Consider the following 26,395-nt stretch of genomic DNA (forward strand, 5'->3'; position numbering starts at 1 on the left):
AGAGGCTGACAGTTTCTCAAGCAGAATGCTGTGAGAAGCTGTGTCAAAGGCTTTACTGAAGTTCAGGAAGACCACATCCACAGACCTTCCCTCATCCAGTAGTCAAGTCACTTTACCATAGAAGGCGATCAGGTTTGTTTGACAAGACCTGCCTTTCATGAACCTGTGTTAACCGGGCCTGATCACCCAGTTCTCTTGCATGTGCTTCATGATAGCACTCAAGATCACCTGTTCCATGACTTTCCCTGGCACTGAGGTCAGACTGACAGGCCTGTAGTTCCGTGGATCCTCCCTGCGACCCTTCTTGTAGATGGGCACAACATCAGCCAGCCTCCAGTCCAGTGGAACTTCCCCAGTCTTCCAGGACTGCTGGCAGATGATGGAAAGGGGTTTGGCAAACACATCTGCCAGCTCCTTTAACATCCTTGGGTGGATCCCATCCGGCCCCATAGACATATGAGTGTCTAGCTGGGCAAGCAAGTCTCTAACCGCCTCCTCTTGGATCATGGGAGCCTCATTCTGCTCCTCTAACTCCTGGGTGTGTGTACACAGAGAGAACAACTTTCTTTACAATGAAAGACTGAGGCAAAGAGGGCATTAAGTACCTTAGCCTTTTCCTCATCCTCTGTCACTGTTGTTCCTTCTGCATCCAATAGGGACTGTATATTCTCCCTAGACCTCCTTTTATTGTTAATTTATTTATAGAAAGATTTTTTATTATCTATCACAGACTTAGCCAATCTGATTTCTAGTTGGGCCTTAGCCCTCCTGATTTTTTCCTGCATGATCTCACTTCCCTCCTGTGTCCACCTAAGATGCCCGTCCCTTCTTCCAAAGCTCATAGGCATTTCTCTTCTTTTTGATGTCTCTCAAGATCTCCCTGCTCAATCAAGCTGTTTTGTTCCCCCACCAGCTCTTTTTCCAGAACACGGGGATGGCTTTCTCCTGAGTTCTTAGGATTTCCTTTTTGAAGAGCTCCCAGCCCTCATGGGCTCCCTTGCCCTTAAGGACTGTCTCCCATGAGACTTTGCCAACCAGCCTTCTGAACAGTCCGAAGTCTGCCCTCTGGAAGTTTAATGCCACTGTCCTGCTAACCACCCTCTTTACCTCACCTAGATCTGAAAACCCCATTATCTCATGATCGCTTTGTCCCAGGCGTCCTCCTACCACTACATCCCCCACAAGGCCTTCTCTGTTCACAAACAGCAGGTCCAAGAGGGCACCTTCCCTTGTCGGCTCACTCATCAGTTGTGCGAGGAAGTTGTCTTCCACACACTCCAGGAACTTCCTGGACTGCTTCCTTTCTGCTGTATTGTACTTCCAGCAGATATCTGGAAGATTGAAGTCTCCCATGAGAACAAGAGGCATTGATCTAGAGATTAACCCCAGCTGTTTATAAAAGAACTCATCAGCTGCTTCTTCTTGGCTGTGTGGTCTGTAACAGACTCCCATCACAAAATCTGCTTTCTTTTGGGCTCCTCTGATTTTGACCCACAGGCACTTGATCCTGTCATCACCATAATCAAGCTCGACGGTATCAAAGTCCTCTCTTACATAGATGTACATGAAGGAGCAAGCACATCCGCCAGCTCCCTCAATACTCTTGGATGGATCCCCTTCGGCCCCATGGATTTTTGGGTGTGTAGCTGGGCAAGCAAGTCTCTAACCACCTAGCAAAGTCCAAAGATTTCAACATGTTCAAAACTGACACATTCAAACAAAAGAAAGATTAAAACAAAGCCAAACACACCAAAACACTACCCCAAATTGTGTGATTCATTTTATATGTATACATTTTCTAATAAGCTGCATCACAGAACTGATCTTAATGAATCAAAAAGACAGTTATTGCATATGTGATTCTCTTGCATCTGCACATACCGGCACCTGAAGGGGTTTTGGATTCTTCTTTCCCCTCCCAATCTTTCTGTCTCTGTATTGTTGGTTTGCTTTTGTTGTCTCATTGCAGTGTTGCTCACTGGATTGTAAGGACTCTGTGGGAAGGAGTCAAAAACCACCATCAAGCTACAGAGCTTTTGTTTAGTAAGACATGATATGGTAGGACTGATAGTTGGTAGATCTCCAAGGCAACCTGAGGAACACTTGTGACACCCAAAGCTAATATTCACACAGTTCACAGTAAAGATCTGTGTCATCACAAGATATTAAACAACAAATGTTATCCACCCTCCCATACTATTCATACTTAGAACTGGAACCTGTTATAGTTCAGCTGTTGGTAAGCTAACTTGGCAGCGGACAGGAAGGGTTTTAAACTGGCTAAAATTACACAGATCCATATGACCTATGATACTGCTAATGCGTAATTTATTTTGACTCTTGTCTTGTCTTGCATTGCATACCCAGGGAAGGAGACTTCCTCAGATCAAGCACAGTTCCTCTGTCACCCCGGCTGTGTAGTCACAGTCATGGGGATCCCATGAGATGGGGAGAATAAGAGTGGCTGACACACAGGTGTGGTGCAGCTTGGATATCAGGCATACTTCAGAAATCCTCTACAGCAGTCACACCCAGCACAAAGGAATTGAAGGAGTAACTCTGGACTCTCTGGTACTACCCTCAACTGCAGCTAATACCTCATGAGTGCAAAGGAAGCATTTTTATAATGTCTTGGGCTTTCCAGTGAAAGATACTGTACAGGTGTAGTGTAATTACCATCTATGGCCTTGCAGGTTTTCCCTCTTTTCTCTTTCTTAGAGGACTGTAAGCTGTTGCTCCTGCAGAAACTCCAGTGCCTCCAGAGTGGTCTTATCCAGAAGGAGTTGCTGCGGTTTAGCTTGTTCTGAGAGATGAAGCGGCTGTGACGTGATCTGTCAGAGTTGTACGAGAAGGACTTTGACTCTCTTATCTGGACACGCCTGTGAGGACTACTTGTGCAATTGCAGTCACTGTCATAGGAGGAATGTATGCACAGGTCCTTCTTCTGTTTCTTTCCTGAACTGAAAACTCCTTTTTCATCACCTTCAGAGAATCCCCAGTTCACATAACCACATTCAGCTTCTTCCCTGTCATTGCAGGAGGGTGTTGCACTCTCTTCAATACTCAGTGATGGCTGGAGATCAAGAGAACGATCAGTCTCTATGTCATTAATCTTTTCTGATGGCAAATTAATAACAAAGTCTCTCTGGCTCCACTGATAATCTTCTGTCTCTTTTCCAATGATGGTGACACTCCGCAGGTTTTGCTGCACCACAATGCTACTTTGCAGTTCATCTCTGAATGCATCGTCCCTGTACTTGGCAGGAGTACTCAAAAAGGACAAATTTAAGGTGACATCCTCAGAGACAGACCCTCCCTGCTGGTCTGGGGGCACCAGCAAAAATTGTCCATACCTAGGGGTTGACTTAGTCTCAGAGGATACTCCTGAAGTGAGAGTGTCACTTTCTATTTCTACCTTTTGAGAGTTGTCTTCTACCGCTTTGTTGCTGTCAGTCCTCAATATGTGGTCTTTGCAATCTGATGGCCACTGACTCCTTACCAAGCTCCGTAAGAGGGAGGGTGGCATGCTGTAGTAGTGGTACTTCTTGTCATACAAACACTCCAAGCTGCTCAGCGTCTTGGAATAGAGTGCATTGCTCCAGCTATGGGGCAGTTTCCTACAGGTTCGATGTTTTTTGTCAGACAATAAGGCTTCTTCCACTTGCAAGGTGTCTACAGCTGAAAGCACTTTCAGGATATCTACTGTCAATGCAGATAGATCTTGCAAATGTCCTAGCTGGCTGTCCAGGGAGAGTAAAGACTCCTTGATATAAAATACCTTCTCATTAACTTCTTTCAGCTGCAAAAACATCTCCTCCACTCTAGGTGGAAAAAGAATAATTAAAATAACAAAACATAGATCTTTGCTTCTGTTTGCCAGATTATGAAAGAAGCCATTAACATATTCAAAAAAGTCAGACTTTCAAACAGCCATTATTTATTTTTTTTGTGACTTCCATTCCCATGAATATCTGTATTTGACAAAACCCATCCAGACTTACAACATGTCATTCAGATCACTAGACCAACAGCCAGTGATGTTTGAAGAAAGAGGATTTTTGCTTAAGGAGCGCCTTAAGGCGCTTAGGACACAGCTTTGGAAATGCTGCATTGCCTATTGCTGTAAATGCAAAAAAAAATGCTATAAAGTATACACCTTGTTAGCCAGTTCTACATTTCTTGTGCAAGCATGAGAAGAACAAGGCTCACAGAAAGCTACGGGGATTCTTGCATTTCTCAAATACTGGAAACTGCAGGGAAAAGGGTCTTCCCAACAACCTAACCGGCCTCTGGGAACAGATTCTGTATGTCTGATGCCAATAGCTGTCTTCAGGTAAAACTCAGCTGCCCAAAAATCAAAGCCTTTTTTTTTGTTGTTGTCTTCAAATCGCCAGTGAACAGTGCAAGAACTTCTTGGCCTGGAATGCTATGACTTTAACCAAATCCTTATCTTCATATTTCCTGAAGATACTATCTCTGGTGCTCTATCACTAAGACAATGATAAACTATCCGCAAGCAACATGCAAAAGTTGCTCCTTTCATTTGTCTCTGAGTAAGTAAAAGATGTAGCATTTAACCAATAGCTGAATAAAATCAAAGACTAGTGCTCCCAATATTTCATTCTTGTAAATTTTCTTATACTGCTGCTATACAATGCTGTGAAATGTTTTTCATCTTTGCACTGAAAAAAAAGATATACTTTCCAGTTGCTGTAAATTATTCTGCAGCTTTTGGACAAAGCTACTTATTTTATTTATTTTACAGGGGGAATTCATTTTGCTTGTGTGTTTTGCTTTAGTATGGAGAAAATAAGATTATGAATAGGCAAAGATTAAGAGGCTATCTTTCTCGAGGCAAAACAAATTTATTATGTGAGATCAGTATTGGCATTCCATAAGACTTTTCATAGTGCTCACTTTATTGAAGTCTTCCCATTAAACTTAACAGCAGTATTGCCATTGACTTCAATAGAAAGTCAAATTAGGCCAATACTTAAGAGTTTTGAAACTGCATTGACAGTTGTGTATTGACATTTTGCAAACCAAGATGCACCATTTCAGATAATGCTACAATGTTTATATGGATTTTCTTCTGTACACAACAGTTGTTGTAATCGGTCACAAGCAACACTGTGTTCCTGTACTGCTAAATAAAAATATGTATTGAATGCCATAACTCGGCATGTTTTCATCCTGCTACCTAGTCTGCAAAAGGGAAACTGAGTAACACTTTACTGCACCTTTTTGACCACCTGCAGACTGTACTCATCTGGGAATGCAATTCTGCCAGCAACACTTCCCAGCCAGGTCTGCCGTGCGGTTCAAACAGGTACATTAAATTTCCATCAAATTAGCAATGTTAATGCATGTTATTGCTCATGTTCACAGTGGCCATAACCTGTTCCAAAAGCATTAGCTTATCAGTCTTTCTCACATGATAAATGTATACAAAGATCACAAATCTGCAGCAAAACACACCTTTCAGTTGTGAGACGGATCCTTTCACTGTCACTGGAAATCAGGCTTTCATTCTTCTCATGAAAATATTTTTCTACACACTGTTCCTCAAAGTCATGGAGTTTCTTTAACTCCTCATCATTCAGGTACAGCTCTGCACAAAGGAAGTAGGAGATGACAAGGAGCATGCTGACAAATGCATTTTTTATAAGCATCCATGAGAAAAAAAAGAAAACTGTCAGAACAGTTTTTCTCTCCCTTCCTTGGTAACAATGACTCAGACCTAACTTCATGGATGTGGGCTTATCTACAAAGACTAAACATGTCAAATACATGTAAATATGTTTTTGTCTTTCCTTAAACAAAACCACTTTCCTTAGAGCAAAACCATACTGACAAAAACTGCAGTGCATTCCCTTTTAAAACCTGAAAAGTACATGTCCAAAGAGCTGGTCACAAAGATGTATGCGACTCCTGAGACGTAGATATAGATATGTAAGACTTAAAACACTTTCACTATAATTTGGTCCAGGCATTCATTTATGACTAGTCACTTAAAACACAGTCCTTTAAGGTACTCAAAGCTACAAAGATTTTTTCCACCTAACTGCTTCACATGTTTCTATGTATAAAACATTAAGCAGGATTACTGGCTGAAAAGGTTTTAAAAAGTTTAAAACGTCACAGCTGGGGCGGCTCATGATGCTATTGTTCTAGCACATCAAGACTTCTGAGCAATGGCTCATTATAAGTCAGTATAAAGAAATGCATACAGTGGAAAGCTGTTTCTCTGACGCATCCTGCAAGCTCCATTTTTCTTTCCGATTTTGCATTCATTTTCCACAGGGTGGCACTAGTTCCTCATTGCTAAAACTCGTTAATTGGAACCACACAAAAATTCATGTAGAAGACACTTAAAGCAATGCACAGGCCTGTTGTAAAAGGGACACAAAGGTATATAAATAGGAAAAAAGTCTCTTTCTGGGAGAAGTGTAGGTAAGGCAGGAGCTCTCTTTTATCCAAGGGCTTTTAGATGTGCTAAGCAGTGTTTCAGTTTTCCTTGCGTGTAACATACCCTACAAATAAGAAACTTTCTATGCTACATCAGTGACTTATTCTATGCATGCATATAAATAAGCAGTACTACTTCAAAGGTAGGCTGATGTATGCAGTCATGACAGAAGAGCTAAGCCTGGAAGCAACTGTAAAGCCCTTCAGCATTGATTAGTTAAGCCCATGTTCTGACTCTGTAACCATCTGTGAGCACACCAGATTATCTTCAGGGATTGATGTTCTTCAGAGAAGTGAAGCAGAACCTATGCAGGGTCTGCTCACCTCTGTTATTAAGCATCAAGGATGTATGTTGTATCAAAAAGGGTGAGTCTATAAAATACCATGCACCAATGATCCCCAATGTTTTTTTATATAAGGTTACAGCCACCAGCTCACCTCCCCCTCATTCCCCTGTCTCTCCCCACCCACCCAAGTCCTGCTATACATTCATTCCCACCCTAACATCCTGTTGTCTCCTCCCCACAATGGCTAGGCTTGTTCCTGGCAGAGCTGCAGGAACTGGCAACAGTGGGACAGCGAAGTGGAATCACCTTAAGATGCATTAGGAAGGATTCTGGGGTGAAGAAATCCAGGCTGCGAAGGGTGAAGGAGGTGGAGTTAAGGTGCAGTGCTAAACCAGTAAGCAAAAGTAAGGATGCAGTGAGGAGGTGGGAGGGCCCTATGCTCTCTGCATCTGCCATCACTGGATCTCCTCTGTCCTCAGGCACTGTAGCTACTTTCTCTGGGCAATTGTTTGTCTTTTCAGGACAAATGTGCAGAAATGTATATCTCCAGTATTGTTTACTTTCTTTCAAAATAAGGCTATCTTATCCTACAGAAAAAGGTGCTGTCACTTTATTTCAGCTCAGAGTTGTGATATACCTTAACAGATGTACGGTTTGTAGCACAGCAAAAGCTAAATACATAGCAAAGCACCCCCTAGTCGCTTTTTCCTACAAGGCTTCTCAGACAGGGAAGTTAAATTCAGTTTTGTAAATAAAACATCCTCCTACCCAGAGAATCTCTTCATCATTTCTCTTTTAAGGAACTGAGCTACAAAATGATGGGAGACTGGCAAAACATTTCTTATCAGCTATTTCTTTTGGTCCCCAGATTAGCATTGCTTACTTAGTCCAACATCGCCTTCCTCTTGATCCAACTCATTTGAGGGCTGGTGGCGGAAGATGCAGTTTACCAAAAGTCCAATGTGGCTCAGAAGGATGAAAGGTGGAGGCAGCCATGGCTTCTCATGGTAGGTCATAATGTAGCGGTACCGGTTATATTTCCAGAGCGTGTTCGATATGGATTTCAAATCATAATAAACATTACTGAGAAGAGAGAGTAAGGGAGAAGTAAAACAGTGAGGAATACTCCCAGTACAACACAAGATGCTTGTCTACAGATCTGACACTGAAGAAAGGTCCCATCCCTCCAGTGAGGTAAATCAGCTTAGCAACTTTCAATTAACAAAGCAGCAGCATGTGCCTGCAGCTAGTGCACTGAGAATGAGATCTTCAAAGCTGCCTAACGGATTTGGAGATCCAATTCCCATTCACAGTAATGGGAACTGGGCAAAAAATATCCCTGAAGTGGCTTTGAAACCTTAGCCAGATTAGTTAAACTTTAATACACAGCCTAACTGAGAATTCAGCATTGTCTGCCTCTTTGGACTGGATTAAATGTAGAAGTCAGGCTAAGGGAAGAGTGTTAACAAAACAGTTCTGCTGCTTTTCAAATGCACTCTCCCTAAACAGTACTTGGTGCAAGAGGCAGCTATAGGAGCGATTCTTCTGCAAGGTACTCATTGGAGCCATAATGTTACTAAATGTGACTGTTGATGCACTGAATAATTTCTCATTTCTACTACCATGGACCCAAGTACAGAAAAGCAAGTTTGTGGTTTCTGTACTGTAATTTCAGTTGCATCATCATACTAGTCACCTAGTATATAATCACAAAAACATCAACTTCACTTCTGGGAGCATAATTAAATACATTGTTCATAACCATTTTTGGTCCTACTTCTGAATCAATGAAAATCACTAATCATAAGATTTAACATATCATATTGCTGAAGATTTAAATCTAAAAATAAATCAAATTACAATTTCACAGCTGTGTACTAAAAACAAACAAACAAAAAAAGCTGCAGTGCCACAATTTCAGGAAAGGGATTTCTAATTGGAACTGGGAATAGGATGAGTTTTGATCATTCAGTTTTCCTGAATATTAATCACTACATTTCTTCACTTGAATTTTTTTAACCTACAGCTGACTTTTTCTTTCCCAGAAAGGGAAAACTCTAGGAAAAAATAATTAACTACTCAGGTTAGGCTACTTTTTACTAATATTTTACGGAACTTGATTCACTACAAGGGTTTCCCTGTTAAAACTTAAAAGGTTAGAATTACCATAAAGACACTGATTACTTACTACAGAATTATTATGAATTGCTATGGAATTACTAAAAAGTACTATAAAATTACTGTAAAGACCCTTCTGGCTTTGACAGCAGACTTTTAAAAGCAGATACTTAAAACTGCTACAGCTAGATTTCAGCCTAGAATACATAACAGGAATTATCAAATTGTCTCCTAATGGAAGAGCATGCTCCTACAAAGTCATTATCCTCTTCCCTTGAATAATTTTCCACTTATCCGCCAATATAAATCTTGGGCTACCCTATTATGAACATTATATAGGCTCTCAGTGCAACAAAAAAGACTTTTAGGAACAAAGGACAGAATACTTCAGAGCTGAATGAATGTTGTTTTTTGCCAACTGGGGTTGTCCACTTTCACAGAGTTAGATTCTATTTAGACGGCAAAACAGTTCTGGTGTTTTGCATCAACCACCATCAACATGCCACTGCTGGGGCATTTGTGGTGAACGGCTTTTGAAGAAGTTTTGGCAGAATATCTATTCATTGATTTTAGTTTTGCAGCAATATACCATGGTACTTACTTAAAAAAAGCAATAAGCAAGTTGACCATGATGATGTACTGCACAAAGAGGTAGACAGCTTGGAGGAATGGCGTGAGGAAGGAGCCAGGAGGACAGTCTTCCTGGGTTTCGCAGACTGAGAGTGAAGGACACACAGAGCATGGTTAGCAAAGAAATCACAGCAGAGCGTACCAATGGCACGTGTTCCTTATTTACACCAGCAAGAAATAGACCAGTCTTTATTACCTCACTACTTTCATCCCTCTCCCTTACTTGTATATCTCTTTCATAGAGATACATTACTAAACGTCCAGCTAAGAAGTCCACCTCCACATAAAGGAGACCTGAATGCTCTTCATGATACTACTGCCTCATAGTTTCCTCAGCAATTCAGAAGCTTTAGACATCATTTCATACATATCAGTTCTTATGCCAGCCACACTTTTCGTTAAGGGGAAAAATGATGCAGCTGAAATGCATTTGACAGATGGCGCACAGTCAATTAAACTGAAATTCAATTATTTAAGCCTTATAGCAAAAGCTCCCATTGACTCCGCTGTGGAAAGGATAAAGTGTAAAGGTTGTTTTATCAGAGCTGGAGTGTTATTCCTCTAGAGTTTCAGCAACAGAATATTAACTCGTGTAAAAGGATATACGTCTACAAATGTTTGTGAGATGAAGCAACAAATAATAGAAATTAAAGTATCCTTCCTAAAGTCCTTTAACTGTCAAAATAAATACTTTTCAGTCTTTATAATTTTTAATCAAATTTACACCATCAATATGTGGCCAAAACTCTAGTAGCCCAAAGGGGACATTTTTTTGCACATATTACGTTTAAGCTGTTGAGCTGTGTTGTGAAAATTACCTACCATCTATTTCTCCAGCATAAACCTCACCGAACATCATCCAGTAGGGTTGAAAAACAATATCTCGTGCCAGAGTCCATGAAGGAGGCTCCTCTGGTGAAAGGATTGCTTTTCGTGACACTCCAAAGCTCAACAGGACTATGGCCATCATCACCACAATATAGAACATGTTTGCTGTCTGAAAAATATGTTTGCATGGAAGTATTAGCTGTGTTAATTATACGTAAAGGAGACACATATTTTAGGGAAACGTTTTTCACTGCTTTTACAATTGAGAAGATAAAAATAGGGCTCCTAACCTAATATGCTGGAGTAAATAGGAGTATTTTATTTCTAAGGCCTAGACTACCCAAGTATTTTATAGAGGTTAAAATCATCCTAGACCAAAAAGGCTGCAAGTCGTACTTGCCCCTCAATCCCTCCTTAAGATGTTAAACAGGAGGTGAAAAACACAGAGACCTTATGATGATGCTTTTCCTCAGCGGTATTTCTTCCAAATTGAGAGTAAAGAATAGCAGTGAAAACTATTTTACTTTCTGACATTAAATCAGAATTACTATGCAAGACAGAGTATAAAAGCATTAATAAGATAGTTCCCAATAACTGAGGGAAATTACAGGGGGAATCTGCAGATATCCCTTAAGACTAGGCAGTGGTTCAGCAGCAGTTCTTAAACCAAAAGAGAAAAAAATTAACTTTGATCTCAAAGAAATTTTGCCTCCTAAAATGGGATATAATTATTTGAATCAAAATGTAAAATAATAATGAGACAGTTTCCAAGAGCTAGGGGAATTATCTATAGTAGTGAGCCTGTCTGTACTACACAGTGATTTTTCTTTTTCCTATTATCAGGCTGGATCAGAAACTCAACTTAAATACAACTCTTCCCTAAGGAATGAAGCAAAAGTGGCTTTTGTGAATAAATTCAAATAATGAATAAATTAAAGAGAACCAAAATTTGATTATGGTCAATTCACAAGCAGAAAAAGACATGCTATTTTCAGGTAATACATTCACCATGAATTATTATGTGACCTCTCCTTTGACCATCATTCTTTTATGTAATTTCTGACTTTTACACATTTCTCAGTATATGCCTTAACTTAAAAAAAAAAAAAATTGCTCCAAATCGTAATACTTACCATTTTCCCAATCATCGTCAGGTACGGGCCAGCATGCTGATTCACAGCAAAAAGATCAAGGAGCCGAGCATACCAAAACACTATATCCAAGCAGTAAAGTAGCCTCCCTGCAGTTTGAACGGGGGGGTCAGACCAGCGCAAGCCAAAACCAATCATAAACAGGATGATAGCTATAGTATCAGTAAAATTCCAGTATTCGTAAATCCACACTTTCACTTTTTGGCAGAATTTTCCAGGTTCTGAGATAAATACCTGAGTAAAATGTGGGGGAAAAAAAAACAATTAAACTCCATTAAAATTACAGATGTATTCTTTAAACTTTTCTGTCTGACATGTTTCATGATATTTGGGAATGTACCATTTTTTTCCTTTTATTTTTTACATGCATATGTACTACATACTGCCATTCACTGTTAATTGAGGTTTGTACTTACTAGTATGATATTGCTTAAGTATGTCACAACAAACAGGGTAGATCTTCCTAAGGAAAAATGGATTCTGAGCCTGAATTCATTCACTGAAGAGCACACTCCTCAGCAGAAAAGACCAGCCAGTATAGAACCGTTATGCAAATGCAACATTATAGATTAATGAGCATTTTCTAGAGGAATGGTCACAACTTGCAGCAGCCCTTTAAAAAGCCCCCAAGTCATGGAAAGTACCAGCCTAACCTTGCTGATGCGAAAACAACTAATGCGTTTTATTTCAAACTGAAAATATGAAGAAAGATCCTTGTATTCCAGCAAGGACGTGCTAAAAAAAGGAGTGCTGGCAGCTACCAAGGTAAAGAATGACATGTTCACTCCTTGAACTGTGAGGTGCCCCAAAGGGATTTTAAGCTTCACTGAGCAAATGTGTGAAATGGAAGCTTTGATAGGCCATAAATAAAACCTTTCCATATTGTGCAAGTGAGGCCAATTAAGCAGTGCTATGTAAGATCACACTGATAAGCACCAAGCAAAGGAAAAATTTTGAAATGTTACAGCCCTGATCCTGCAAGAATTTACATGTATGAACACATTAACATAAACAAATGATTCTACTCAATTCAGCTGGACTAACTCACATGAGGAACCAGTTGCAATATCAGGGCCTAAGGCTTTAACAATTAGGTGATAAAATCTTAGAGAAACAGAAGTTTAAAGTTATATATAACTAGGCCCTGAGCAGTTAATTAGCTGCACGTGTAAGACACAGTGTCCTACAAAGTCCTTGCCAGCAGACCAGAACTAGCATATGGATTAAGAAAATCAAGTAGAAGACAACAATTTTGAAGTCACCAATGAATGTTAATGCTAGAAAGAAGAGCTAACATTTCCGCTGTCCCACCATCAACAATGCAACAGCAGAACCAGTAACTTTCAAAGTGTTTGCTGTTTCATATGCTATTTTTTCCCAAGCTTTGTATGGATTATTTTAGCTTTATCTCATGCAGCTACAGAACTTGTATGTTTATCCAAGGTTCAATACATTCCCAGCATTTCTGCTGCCTCTTGAAATCCTTCACCTCTCTTGCATTGATGTTGCAGCCTTCTAAGTGATCTGTTATAACAGCATCCTTCCCTCAGAAATGTGACTGCTTTTTTGCAGTTTTATTCCTCTAGAAGTATAGCATTTCAGATGTTAGATAAAAGACAATTCATACTACTAATGTTTACTATGTGCTGATTTGACAGTGAAGATACGTAGATATGTCAGACCAGATAAAATAAATCAAGAAACATACAGCTACACTTGTCCCTGGTTTGGAGTGCAAGTGGTGTTCAGAAGCTCAGATCTAATCAACTGCAAATAATTGCTGTTAAATTTGACTGGAATATTTTTTTTCCATACTCAGTGAATCCAGCATTAAAAGTTAGTGGGTTTTTCCCAGTTTTGTTTATGGAGGGTCAGTTAGACTTGATGGAGAGTGATAGAATATTCTACATGTAACACCTATTAATTGATAACAACGTCCACACTCAAAGTAAATGTCTAAAGAGAAAATCCATATACATTATAAGAAATCTAATGCTTCACAAAAAAAAAATAAGAAACAGGTGTCTATCTTGGGGTTTCAAATCTCCATTTAGCACAACACTCTTAAGCAACCTGCATATTACCAGTGGCTGTACACAGAAAAACAGAGATTTAAGGACAAACTTCAGGACACATTTTCAAAGCCCAAGTATTGGTCATCAAAGACTTCTCTGAAATAAAAGCTCAGTATAATTATTATAATTATCTACTAAATTCTTTAAAAAAGAATGCAGGATGTGACATTCTTCAGTTTATGCATTTTATAATTTATAATACATAATCTTATAGATGACAAGTGAGATGGAAAAGCTTACCTCCCTGACTTTTTCAACAGCAGTGCTGAAAATATAAATGATAACAAGCCACTCCTGCACGGTCGGTCTTGGTTCCATCTTCACCAGCACAGTGTAAGTGAAGAGCATGAGAAATGCCATGTAAGCCATCTACGAAACACACAGTATATAATCCATATGCACAAAAATCTCCAACAAATTTCTGTGATTAGCCTGACTGTATGTATTCAAACTACTTCAGCACTATCACCAGATTTTTGAGCCCAAAATATTTTATCCAGTTTTCCAAAGTCTTTTTACTGTGAATATCCTTAAGCATCATTTGGGAATTGGTGATTTAGTGCTGTAAAAATGGAAGCAGAAGACAAACTATTGCAGCCCATCTTCACCTAGGCCCTAAACACGTCAGACAATTTTATCTGCACACCACTACCTGAATGTAAAGGTTGTGCTATGCTTTTATAGAGTCATAGAATCACAGAATGGTTTGAGTTGGAAAGGACCTTAAAGATCATCCAGTTCCAATTCCCCTGCCATGGGCAGGTACATGTCCCACTAGATCAGGCTGCTCAAGGCCTCATCCAACCTGACCTTGAACATCTCCAGGGATGGAGCATCCACAGCTTCCCTGGGACACCTGTTACAGTGCCTCACCACCCTCACTGTAAAGAATTTCCTCCTAATGTCTAGTCTAAATCTTCCTCTCTCCAATTTATAGCCATTCTCCCTAGTCCTATCTCTACATGCCTTCATAAAACTCTCTTCTAACTTTCTTGTAGGCTTCTTTCAGGTACTGGAAGGTTGCTCTATGGTCTCCTCAAAGCCTTCTCTTCTGCAGGCTGAACAACCCCAATTCTCTCAGACTATCCTCATTTGGGAGGTGCTCCAGCCTTCTGACCATCTTTGTCACCCTCCTCTGGACCTGTTCCACCAGTTCCATATCTTCTTATGTTGAGGATTCCAGAACTCAATACTCCAGGTGGGGTCTCATGAAAGCAGAGTAGAGGGGTAGAATCACCTGCCTCGATCTGCTGGCCACATTTCTTTTGATGCAGACCAGGATACAGTTGGCCTTCTTGGCTTCAAGCTTGCATTGCCAGTTCATGTCAAGCTTCTCATCAATTAGCATCCCCATGTACTTCTCCACAGGACTGCTCTCAATCACATCACTCCCCGCCCTATATTGAAACCGTGGATTGCCCCAACCCAGGCATAGGATATTATTGAGCCTCATAAAATTCACACAGACTGGCATCTCCGGATTGTCCAGGACTCTCCGGATGATGCCCTGCCCTTCTAGTGTGACAACTGCATGACTCAGCTTGGTGTCATCTGCAAATCTCCTGAGGGTGCACTTGGTCTCGCTGTTTATCTCATCAATGAAAATATTAAACAGCACTAGTCCCAGTACAGACCCCTGAGGGACACCGCTTGTCATGGATCTCCATATGGACATCGAACTGTTGACCACTGTTCTCTGAATGTGACCACCCAACCAACTTCTTATCCACTGAACAGTTCACTCATCAAGTTCATATTGCTACAATTTAGAGAGAAGGACATTGGAGGGGACCGTGTCAAAGGCTTTACTGAAGTCCAGATAAATTACATACATTGCTTTTCCTATGTCCATTGACATGGTTACCCCACCATAAAAAGCCACTAGATTGGTCAGACAGGACTTGCCCCTCATGTAGCCGTCTTGGCTGCCACTAATCACCTCCCTGTCCTCCATGTGCTTTAGCTTAGCTTCTAGGAGGATCTGTTCCATTATCTTCCCAGGCACAGAGGTGAGGCTGACAGGTTGGCAGCTCCCAGGGTCATCTTTTCTATGCTTTTAAGAAATGGACATGACATTACCCTTCCTCCAGTCACCAGTGATTTCTCCTGACTGCCATGACTTTTCAAATATTATATAGAGTGGCTTGGCAACCACATCAGCCAATTCCCTCAGGACTCTGAGATGCATCTCATCAGGTCCTGCAGATTTAGTTATTTTCAGATTCCTCGGGCAGTCATAGACCTGATCTTCCTCTACACCCAGAGGGGCTTTACCCCCTGGTCTCCATCTTGCTGTCCGTTGACCCAGAGGGTTGAGGAGAGCGGATGCCAGTGAAGACAGAGGTGAAAAAGTTGAGTACCTAAGCCTTCTCCTCGTTTGTTGGTACAAGGTCACCATTTTCATTCTTCAGCCAGGGTACGCATTCTTTAAATTTCCTTTTCTGCTTGAAATACACGTAAAAGCCCTTCTTGTTAGTCTTTGCTTCACTTGCCAAGTTCAGCTCCAGCTGCATCTTGGCCTTCCTGACCTCATCCTTACACAACCTGACCCCATGCCAGGTTACCTGCCTGTGCAGTTGCCTCTTGCTCTTCAGTTTGACCAGTGGGTCTTGACTCAGACACACTGGTTTCTCCCCTTCCCTGCCTGATTTCCTGCATCTGGGGGCTGAGCACTGTCACACTTTATGGAAAGCATCCTTTAATATTTGCCAGCTCTGTTCTGGTCCCTTGTCCCTGAGGACCATATCCCAAGGGGTCCTACTGACCAACTCCTTGAAGAGCTGGAAGTCTGATTTTCTAAAATTTAAGGTCCTGACTATACCCCTCGCCTCCCGATATCCTTCAAGACCCTGTACTCCACCAGTGCGTGATCACTGTAGCCCAGCCTTGATGACACTGATGAGCTCACTTGTATTTACAATCATAAGGTCCATTATTGCATCCCCTCAGTAAGGGGTGTTTACTAGCTGAGTTCAGAAATAATATTCAATGCAGCGTAGCAGTCTCCTGGGTTGCCTGCCGCTTTTCCAGCATATGTCAGGGTGGTTGAAATCCCTCAGTATGATGAGAGCTTGCAAGTGTGAAGCCTCCTGTAGCTGGACAAAGAAGCCTTCATTGGTAGGCTCTGCCTGATCAGCTGACCTGTACTATATACCAACCACAAGGCTCCTTTCGTTGTCCTGGACCTGCCTTAGGTCTTTATCTTAACCTTCTGTAGAAGCAAGTAGCCATTCTCAAAGCTATGTAAATCACTTCTTGTTGATCAGTGTCTTCTAAAACAAAATAATTATTATCAGGTGGAAAGCCTGTATTTTAAAAGTGCCTTAACACTCTGCAAACATAACTCAGATAACAGATTAACAACCTAAAAAGCAGTTAACCACATCCTGTTGAAGGAGTAACAGTTTATGCACATGGTGGTTTGACTCAACAAGTAACCTGATCTTAAACATCCTAAGCTCTGCTGACACAGTACTAGTTACTAAAATTGATTAAATAGGTGTATATTTCTCTATAGCAAATGATCTCCCATGGAGTAATATTCACCCCTACAGAAACAACTCCTCAAGAAAGGGTCACAAACATCTGTGAGGTATTTATAGTATTTAAGGTCAGCTTCAAATCTATCTCTACATGTGCAATTAACCACTGTAAAAAGCTGTGCTTGAGTGCCTTATATTGGGGGGGTTGTTGTTTTTTGGACTCTTTTTTAAATGCAACTGCGTGATTTTAGCAGTAGAAGTTTTCATTTAATTGTGAGAGAAATATTAAAATATCTTCCCATCCACACCCACCACTAAGTGTCTGTGAATCCATGCTAGGCAAAGAAAAAGCAGCATCAAGTGGTATTTGAAGGTCAAAAGAAGGTTTTTGCAATTTGAGTTCTAGTGTGATGACCAACCGTGTGAAACCAGAACTTGACAATCGGTGCATTGTAGAACTCATAGATTTTCCTAGTGCCAGGCAGGTTTCCTTGTCCACCATCTATCTGGGTTTCATTAGGCTTCTGAGCAACCTTCTCCACATCATAATCCTCCTTTGAAAGAAAACCACATTTTAAAAACTAAGAAATCATGGTCTACAATCTCAGAAGTTGTTGCATGTTAGAGGGGAGAGAGTATAGATATTTAAGCTTTGTTCTGAATATACAAACCTGTACTGTAGTTTATCTGTTACAACCAGCTCATTTGCAATAATTAACATGCACATTTTTCCACCATAAATACTCATTTAGTGTTTGCTTTTATGACTACAGGCAATGGACTGGGCATCAGCAGACCTGAATTCACTCCTGTTTCTTCCACACATTTCTTTAAGTCTTTAGGCAAAGTCATTCTGTGTGTCACTTTCCCCATCTGTGTAATACAGTTAAGTAACAACTCCTGGTAAAAGGTAAGTGGGCTAGCTAGAACTCCACTGACAGCTGTGGCACATTCTGAAATAAGAGTCTAAGCACCAGAACTCCACTCACGTACACAGTTGCACAGAAAATGTCAAGACAGTGAAATACTAAATACACAATCTAATTGCTATTTTTGACGTGTTGTACAGCTGATTGGAAGATAAGGATGAAACAGGTACTGTCTTACAAAGATCTTCCAACAAAAACAATACAAAGAACTTCTTTATTATTTTCAGTAAAAAGAAAAACAAAAAAGTAAACACATTTCATTCTTATCCAGAATTTGACACTTGTCTGAGTACCCTGTTGAAAGTACTAATATCTGATTGCTGCTGAAGGCTAAGAAGACCTGTGGACACACAGCAGTGGGTAATCGTCAAAACCAGAAGGTGCTGAAAGGAGTTTTCAGAAATAAGGGAGAGAGGCCTAAGGGAAGTATTAACATCTAATAGCTGAGCAAGGCTGAAGGAACCAAACTAGCCGCTCCACTTCTGTTTCAATGCTGGCCAACTGTCCTGGCTAAAACTTACTGCTACTAGATAGATGTAGTATAGCACTTGTTATGTCACACATCTATCCCTACAACACACTATTTTCTTCAGTTATCAGGGCAAAACTGATTTTTTTCATCACATTAGACTCAGAAAAATGCTAAACCAGAGAATCTGATACACAGAATCAGATGTCAACATCAAATTCCCCAAGGTAAAAGAGAGAATTAGAAAGAGTAAAATTTCTAGCTGCAGCAGGTCACTGGAATTTATGACTGTGAAAGATGCTTTATATGGCACACATACATTGTTGTATTTTCTTTAGTTTTCTGTAATACTCCCTATTGGAGTGTTTAAGAAAAAGTGGTAGCTTGGCTTTTTGTTTTAAACACTATATTAGACAAAATCAGAAGTTAAGCTTAGTGCTAGCACAGGAAGTAAGCAGCCCTGTCTGAGGCAGGTCAGAAAAGTGCTTGTGCACAATGTTGTGTTTTCTTCTACCAGACTGCAGGGGTGGTCCTGCTGCAAATAATTACAGTTGGCCCATCTTCTGTAGCTTAGCTGTTACCAAACACCATAAAAAGTATTTTTTAACTGACTATGGTTGATAAGCACTGCAGGAGATGATGGTTTCGAGCACTTTTCTGTGTCAAAGAGAAAAACACGTGTGGCATTGACACGCCTACCATGCTGCTGCATCCACTCTCTTTTATTTTACACATGTTGAAACTTAAAACTGAAAAGGTCCTAAGCAATCTGCAGTGCTTATCTGCTGTGAGATAAGCAAAGCTGTGCAAAAAAAGATTGTCTGACAGCTCTCACCCAACAATCCTGTTTTCATTTGTTAGCAACTCATCAGAATTTACCCCTCTTGATAGAAATTCTCTGTCTGCTGTCTGCCTCAAACTGAAAATATTTGGAAATTTTCAGTTCAAGGAAAGCTTACCAGACATATGGGGAAATTCAGATCTCAAAAGACAAAAACTTCATCTATGCTGGAAACTCTCCACAGACAGGCCTAAGTAGGACTTTCGCACAACCAGGCTGTATCAAAACCCTTATGTCTTATGAATCGACAACACTTTCAGCTGACCACTTTCTCCTCACTTCTCAGGATTATACTGTGGTAAACAGACAGACCTTGATGTACAAATGACTGATTATCACAGACTAACCAGAGACAAGACATCTTTGGAGCTGGCTGGGCTCTGATCTCCATGATACCATGTGAACTGGTGGAAGTCTTGAGACTGAGGCACATGAGACATTTCTGCCTTGCTTTTAAACTCCAGCATCAAGATAGTGGGAGGCAGGAGAATACTCATAATGACCTAGAAGAGAGACAAAAGATTCAAGAAATTAATTCAGAAGTGATAGCATAGACCTGAAGACATGATGCCAGCAAAAACTCAGTGCCATTCCACTAGCCTGGGATCCAATGGTGCAAGAAATCTCTGCCTTACACTCCTACAGCCTCCAAAAACCTGTGTTGCTCTTGACTGTTTTGTGGATTTGAAGAGTATCGTGGTATCTGGGGATATTTTAGATACTACTCCCTCTGTCCAGAGGGCATTCCTTCCACCACCATTTTTGTCAGAGAACCAGCAATGTCGGGCAGCAATAGCAGGCAGAGAGGGACTGAAATGTGCTGAGAGAATGGGAACAATAAAAATCCTCAAAAATGCATTTTTTAATGTCATCTCACAGGTGCTTTTGCAAAGAAGTAAAACAGCAGAAAGCATTGTCTTCCCTCCTCACCTTTCTTTTTTCTCCCAGATGTGCATATTCCAATCCATGCTTAAGCATATCTGTCTGAGGCTGCATTAGACATGTTCATAACAAAAAAGACATGTACAAAGCATGTAAGGAGCATCTAAATGTTCAGAAAAAGTAAGAATTATGTTACCTTAAACCAAGAGTTCTTCCGCATCTTCAAACGTCCCATCCACATGTCAGTCAGCAGCATCTGTGTGCAAGTATGGGATACAAAAGGTCGCAGCCCCACAGACACTGCCAGCTTTAAGCAAGTGGAGTTGCTCCAGTTTTTCAGTTCATAAGTCAGCAACTTCATGGCCATCTGCTCATTTTGTTTGAATGCTTTCTCCAGCACATCTAAAGCAAGCTGCCCGAATTCCCTACAGCAGAAAAGAATTAATATAACAAGGATCAGTCAAAACTCAGAATCACTGCTGCAAAGAGGCTGGTCTGAAAACTCCATTAACTAAAGCTGAGCTAGGAACATCAGTAAGTATGCTTTCACCCATTTTTCCCATGGCTTTTTCAATATATCAAGTGAAAAACAATTTGGGGAGTAAATCTGTTTAGTCTTAATCACAAGGTTTAGGGTCATACTGTTTTGTATTTTTTGATTTGTTTTGTTCTTAATCTCACTCAGTGATCAAAATTGACCCTACAAAGTTCTGTGCATTTCCTCCAACAACAGACTCATCATCACTGTGGGCAAGCATTGCAAGCAGTTGCAAAAGCCTCTTGTTTTACACTGGCTCTCAAGCATCTGCGTAGGGAAGACTTCTCAAAGAGCATACACCTTCCTTTAAACTAAACTTTGGAGCTGCAGGCAAAACAAGACAGCACATCTTATTGTACTCTGAATATAAGGCATAATGTCTGCAAAGCGTACAATGACCTTAACAAGAAAAACTATCAGAAAACACTAATATGAAACTACAACCTTGAAGAATATTCTTGGTCTACTTCATTTTTTATTCACTCAGTGCAGCACCCATTTTTCTTTAGGTCTTACACAGAGCAGGACTTAAACACTGATTTTAGTTTGCTCAATACTGCATGTTACAGATTTGAAAAGTCCAACACCTAAGGGCCAAGTTGAACTGGAAGAGAAGTTGTAAAAGAAATTTCAATCTTTCACTTGACCATTTAGCAGAGACATGCACTACTTACCTATATTTTAATTTTCAAATATTCAACTAGGTAACATGTTAATAGCTTTCCTTTAACTCATGATCAGACCACACACCAATGAAGAGCTCCATTATTTAATATGAATATTTGGCAGCCAAATGCATTTCTTTTACACTCCATAGTCCACGGCACCACTAACCTTGCAAACACTTAGTTACTGATTAGGAAAATATCTAATCATTCTAAGCACTGCAGAACTTAACTGAAGTGAAGCGAGAACTCATACTTTGAGTATTTCTTGAGTTCTTCTGAAGTGTCATCCACCATGTTACTCTGTTTAGCTTCATGTGCCATTGCCCTGTAGAGTTTGCAAGCCACAACAGCTTTGACCATGGCTTCCTCCCCATGCTGCCAGAAGAACATTGCCATCTTCTGCCTTTTCATTAACACTGCCCAAACCAGGAGGTCATTATAGGGGTAGATAAAGCCAGATGATTCATAGTTCTCTGCAAAGTTTATATCCTCTTTTGTTTTCTTCTTATACTTATGGAAAGCAGTGGATCTTTCCTATAAATTTGGTTTAAAAAAAAAAAAAAAAAAAGAAAATCTTGATGAATGGTTGAGGTTCAAATTCAAGTAAATAAAATTGCATACAAATCTGAACAGCAAGTAGCAAACTATCTGACCTTCATATACATTTAAATCATAAACCACAGCTAGGATCACATGCAGATTACCATTGTTCAGAAGCTCATAATATTAGCAAAGGAAAAACGCTCCTTGCCATTTATAGCCTCCTTTTCCATACAGTCGGGCAGCCTCCAAACTCTGTGATACAAAGATCCTACTTTCATTCTATTCTTGTACTTGTGTCATGACAGAAGAAAAATCTTTCAGAAGACTTAAACATACATCATGGAGTTATGATAATGGAATGTGATTTTCACAGTCTGCCACATTTGAAATACAAGCCTGCTATACATTTGTGTCTGGACATTTCTCCACTAAAGGCAGAGAAAAAGTCTTACTGGTATGATTGCCTAAGTATTACAAGAGGTCCATTTTGGCTCAGACTAATTCCAATAAACCCACTTAAATTCATTATCCTTTACATTTTATCTGTCAGATATATATGTGCAGTGATCTTTGCTCTTTTATCATACTTTCTTTCTTTGAAAAAAAAACTCTGTCATCATCTTCCAGATATCATAACTTTATGACTTCTTAGCAAGTTTACTGTGGCTATTTTAATAAGCAATCATGAGAAAACATTGGGAAAGTCAGAGAATTCCTACTGTTACTTCCAAATAAGAAGAGTTTTCATCCATGCTTGATGTTCAGAAATTTGGTGACATATTTCAGTGAACAGAAGCCCTTGGCAATAAATGTAAGGAAGTTAAAAAGTATCATGGAAAAAAGAGTCTAAGCTTAACTTCAACATTAAAATTGCAAGACCTGTGCTTCATGAACAGTGAATAGTAAAACATTGCTTCCACAGGAATTTAAGTAGAACTGATAACTAACAGCCCGACCAACATATGTTTAAATACGTCAGTAAAATTATTAGCAACCTCATGTATCTTAGCAAAATCTAGAATAAGCAGCTATATTACCTTGTATTTGTAAGGCTGTGCTGTTCTGAAGAACTGAGAATGCAAAGCACTTTCAGCAGATCCCATTCTGCTATTCGTTTGATTACTCTGATGAAGGGAATGAGACAGGCTCTGAGAAAAGGTGGAGAGCACTCTCTAGATCCAAAGGCATACCATAAAACACAAGAAGAAAATTGCAAATTAGAGATGAAGTTTGCCTGGTCTCATCTCTGATTGCAATGGCACATGTAGAAACTGATGTTATTCAAAGACTAGTAAGTCAGTAATCAGTATAACTACCACAGGAGCTTATACCATCACGGAAAAAACAGCCTGTTTCACATCTAATTTAAAAAATGCATATTTTTCTGAACCTCTAAATTCAAAATACTGTTTTCTCCAGGAGCACTCACCAATTGCAACAGCAACAGGTTTTGCACCAGATTGGAATCACTCAATCCGGAAGCTTTTGTGAGAGCCTACTGTTAGAGAAAGTGCCATAAGCCCTTTAAAACACAGAAGATCTCAAAACTTTTTGCTGGCCATTTTCTATGAAGCAGTAAACTGGGAAAAGATGTTTTTGTTGTTTGGTTTTTAACATATGGAAGAACTTTAATAAAAGTCCAGTTCTACTTCAAAAACTGGGGAGAATTTTCATGCAATGAATCTGCTCCTTCCGTGCTGTTGGGAATGATATTCAGCTAACTAATTGAGAAGTTATTTTCAAGTTACTGGTTTTGGAAAGTCAATGGGAAAACTGAATGTGCTAGTGTATTTACACACTGTTGTTCTGAGGTAGTTTGCTTGTAGAGGTGATGTTACTGATATGCAGAAATAGCACAATGCTATTGCCATACAGCAAAACACCTCAAGCATATAGAAGGTGCAGTACACGTGTCAAAACACAATTCTCTGCCTGCACAAAGCCTCTGCACTGCAGGTGCAGCCTGGCACATCCAGCATGACACTTCCTTTGTGATGACCAGTGCATCGTGGAAAAAACTCTGGCAAGCAAACATAACTCACTGGTCTGTGCAGGAGTATGTGCCACTAGCACTGAGCTGCTTCTTAAAGTTAAGATATTTGCCCCAAATTTGAGTCAGAAATCTCCATGTTGCTCTTCACCATGCCATGCTGACAGGCTCTAAGTCTAGTTCAATGCCTACTGAATTCAGTATTTCTGTGATGTCGTTCAAGTTGCAAGAGCAGAAACATGCAAATTCTTCGTAAAAGGGAAAATGGTGGTTGGTACAGCCTTGTTGATATTTATTGATGGATGACAGACAAAGACCATAACCAGGCTAGTGGACACAAAGGTAAATTTACTGAAACAGTAGGTAATTTAACAGTCACTGGTAGTCCTGGGGGCAGGAGGCAGTCTGAGGAGTGATTTGCCTTTTATTTTCAACCACCACAGAGTTGGCAAAGATATTCATAAAGCAGACAAGCACGGCATACATTCAACTGATAGTATTCAGACAAACCACAATGACAACCTGAGCTACTTTCAGAGGTCACAGTTTGGCTTTTCTTGGTCACCAGTGGTAGCCATTTCACAGAAGTTACCTTGTGTTTTCTGTAGAGATCATTGTAGAGAATTCGGAAATGCTTCCTTGTGTAGCTGCTCCGATAAGCACCACCAAGGAGGTACTCTATCACCAGCCCAATATCAAGCAGTGATATCTTGTAATCCAGGGAAAGGGTACTCTGAAACACCAAATGTCACAAGCATTTCATGATCCTATTATCTGCAACATTCAGCCATGTCAGAGCTCTACTATGAGGGACATCTGGAAGAAGATGCAACTGAGACCTCCTGAATCTGTCAGGGAAGTGTATGCTTTCATTAGGCATATGAAACTCCTCTAGGAGTGAGAACACAGGCACATCCACATTTTCAACTTTAAAGTGCGGTGTCTACAGTCCACTGCACCCACATGACTCAGGGATGTATATTACACTATTTACAAGACTAGCTGCATTCAATAGTGGGCGAAATGGTTATTCAGGTTAACCACCAACAGCCAGAAAATTATAAAAACAATCTTCTCTTAACAACAGAAAATTAGCATGGTATGATTTGCTCATTAAATAAGTTCATTAATTAAAAACGAATAAGTGGATGGAGCATATAATCAATGTTGTAGAGAATTCCTGGAGACTGGTAATTTCTTGTAAAGGCTCAAGACTTTCATGACAACTAGGTCAGCACCTGCACCTGCAGTAGGTGTACCTTCTGAGTCTCTCACCACTTCTGTTTAAAGCATGACTACTTCCCAGTTTATGTCCACTGTCCTTCCAAGACACAAAATTCACTGAAGAACAGATTATTGGCAAAATCTTAAACTGGAACTCTCAGAAGTGAAAGATGGGCTTATACATAGATGAGATCAGAGGCATTATATATTCCTAGCAGTGGATGCCTTTCAGACTATGAAAGTAGTTTCCTTCATTACACTGAGCCTTTTTTCCAACAGACTTTAGTGTCAAGACTCAGTACAGCCAGCTAAGGCCATCTAGCCCTGGGGTATGGAAAGCAGCAATACACTGAGCACTCTGGGGCAAAAGCATGTCTCACAGGATGTAGCTTTCCAGTTGCCATTGAGAGTTAGGCAAGTATTTCTGACCTCCTATATTTATAGACACTTCCCTGCAATAAAAAGCATATTTCATGCTATAGGGGGTGATTGCGATCTATGTCCACCCAGATGTAGCAGCAGCAAAGCTGGTCACACTGTAGTCACACTATAGCCTGAGATACACGTCTAAGTCAAGGTGGTGACCATCCTAGCTACTGTGTTACCATAGCTAACAAAACCGCAACTGCACAACCCATTCACAGAGCACTTACACATACTTACAAAAACTCAGGTGAAAACGGCTTTACAGGACTTAGGTCTGTTTGCAGGTCCCAGGTGAGTTTAGCTTACCCCATGGCATAGAAAGTTTTGAAATTGTGCAACCATTTTCTATCTAATCCGCTATCCCATTTCAACTGCCAAAAGCTTCCTTTTAGATCATGACCTGAATATTCCCAGAGTGACCTGAGATGTAACCAGGCCACTGGTTTTAGGAGGGTGTCATATAAAGGAGCAAATCACATCAATACCAGTGAGAAAGACAGTTATATCAGCTTGGAAAAGTTCAACATATTTTCAACACTGAGATCTTCCAGATCTATCACATAAATTAGATTTCAAATATGTCCATCAGTATGGGAAAACACAGAAAATAGCTTGCTATGGAGATCAGAATATCCTGCACCTGTCTACAGAATCATCAATGGGATTGACATGAAAGTCCCACAAAATAAGAAAATTGTACCAGAAATCCCACTACTTGAGACCACAAAACACTGTAAGCAGTCAGCTTTACTGTTTTCTTTTATCTTAGTAGTCATACAAGTTAGCCAGTTAATCTAGTTTTGGATCTAGGCATCTTTTGCTGTGGAGACTAGGCACAGAAAGAAT

General features: G+C 40.2%; 1 protein-coding gene across 1 annotated transcript in view; it reads right to left on the reverse strand.

Annotated features, from left to right (window-relative positions):
* The window catches only part of TRPM6 (transient receptor potential cation channel subfamily M member 6), a 90,459-nt gene that overhangs the window by 22,912 nt on the left and 41,152 nt on the right, over positions 1-26,395 (reverse strand). Inside the window, exons 14-27 of the mRNA XM_069881215.1 lie at positions 24,492-24,632; positions 22,947-23,081; positions 21,620-21,900; positions 20,357-20,585; positions 19,626-19,781; positions 17,459-17,593; positions 13,798-13,926; positions 11,465-11,716; positions 10,326-10,500; positions 9,475-9,589; positions 7,639-7,838; positions 5,479-5,611; positions 2,677-3,821; positions 1,882-1,994 (exon numbers count right to left, since the gene is read on the reverse strand). Of these exons, the coding sequence (XP_069737316.1) occupies positions 1,882-1,994; positions 2,677-3,821; positions 5,479-5,611; positions 7,639-7,838; positions 9,475-9,589; positions 10,326-10,500; positions 11,465-11,716; positions 13,798-13,926; positions 17,459-17,593; positions 19,626-19,781; positions 20,357-20,585; positions 21,620-21,900; positions 22,947-23,081; positions 24,492-24,632 (3,339 nt within the window). The remainder of the gene's footprint in view (positions 1-1,881; positions 1,995-2,676; positions 3,822-5,478; positions 5,612-7,638; positions 7,839-9,474; positions 9,590-10,325; positions 10,501-11,464; positions 11,717-13,797; positions 13,927-17,458; positions 17,594-19,625; positions 19,782-20,356; positions 20,586-21,619; positions 21,901-22,946; positions 23,082-24,491; positions 24,633-26,395) is intronic.

Source organism: Phaenicophaeus curvirostris, chromosome Z (genome assembly GCF_032191515.1).
Source record: "Phaenicophaeus curvirostris isolate KB17595 chromosome Z, BPBGC_Pcur_1.0, whole genome shotgun sequence".
NCBI lineage: Eukaryota > Metazoa > Chordata > Aves > Cuculiformes > Cuculidae > Phaenicophaeus > Phaenicophaeus curvirostris.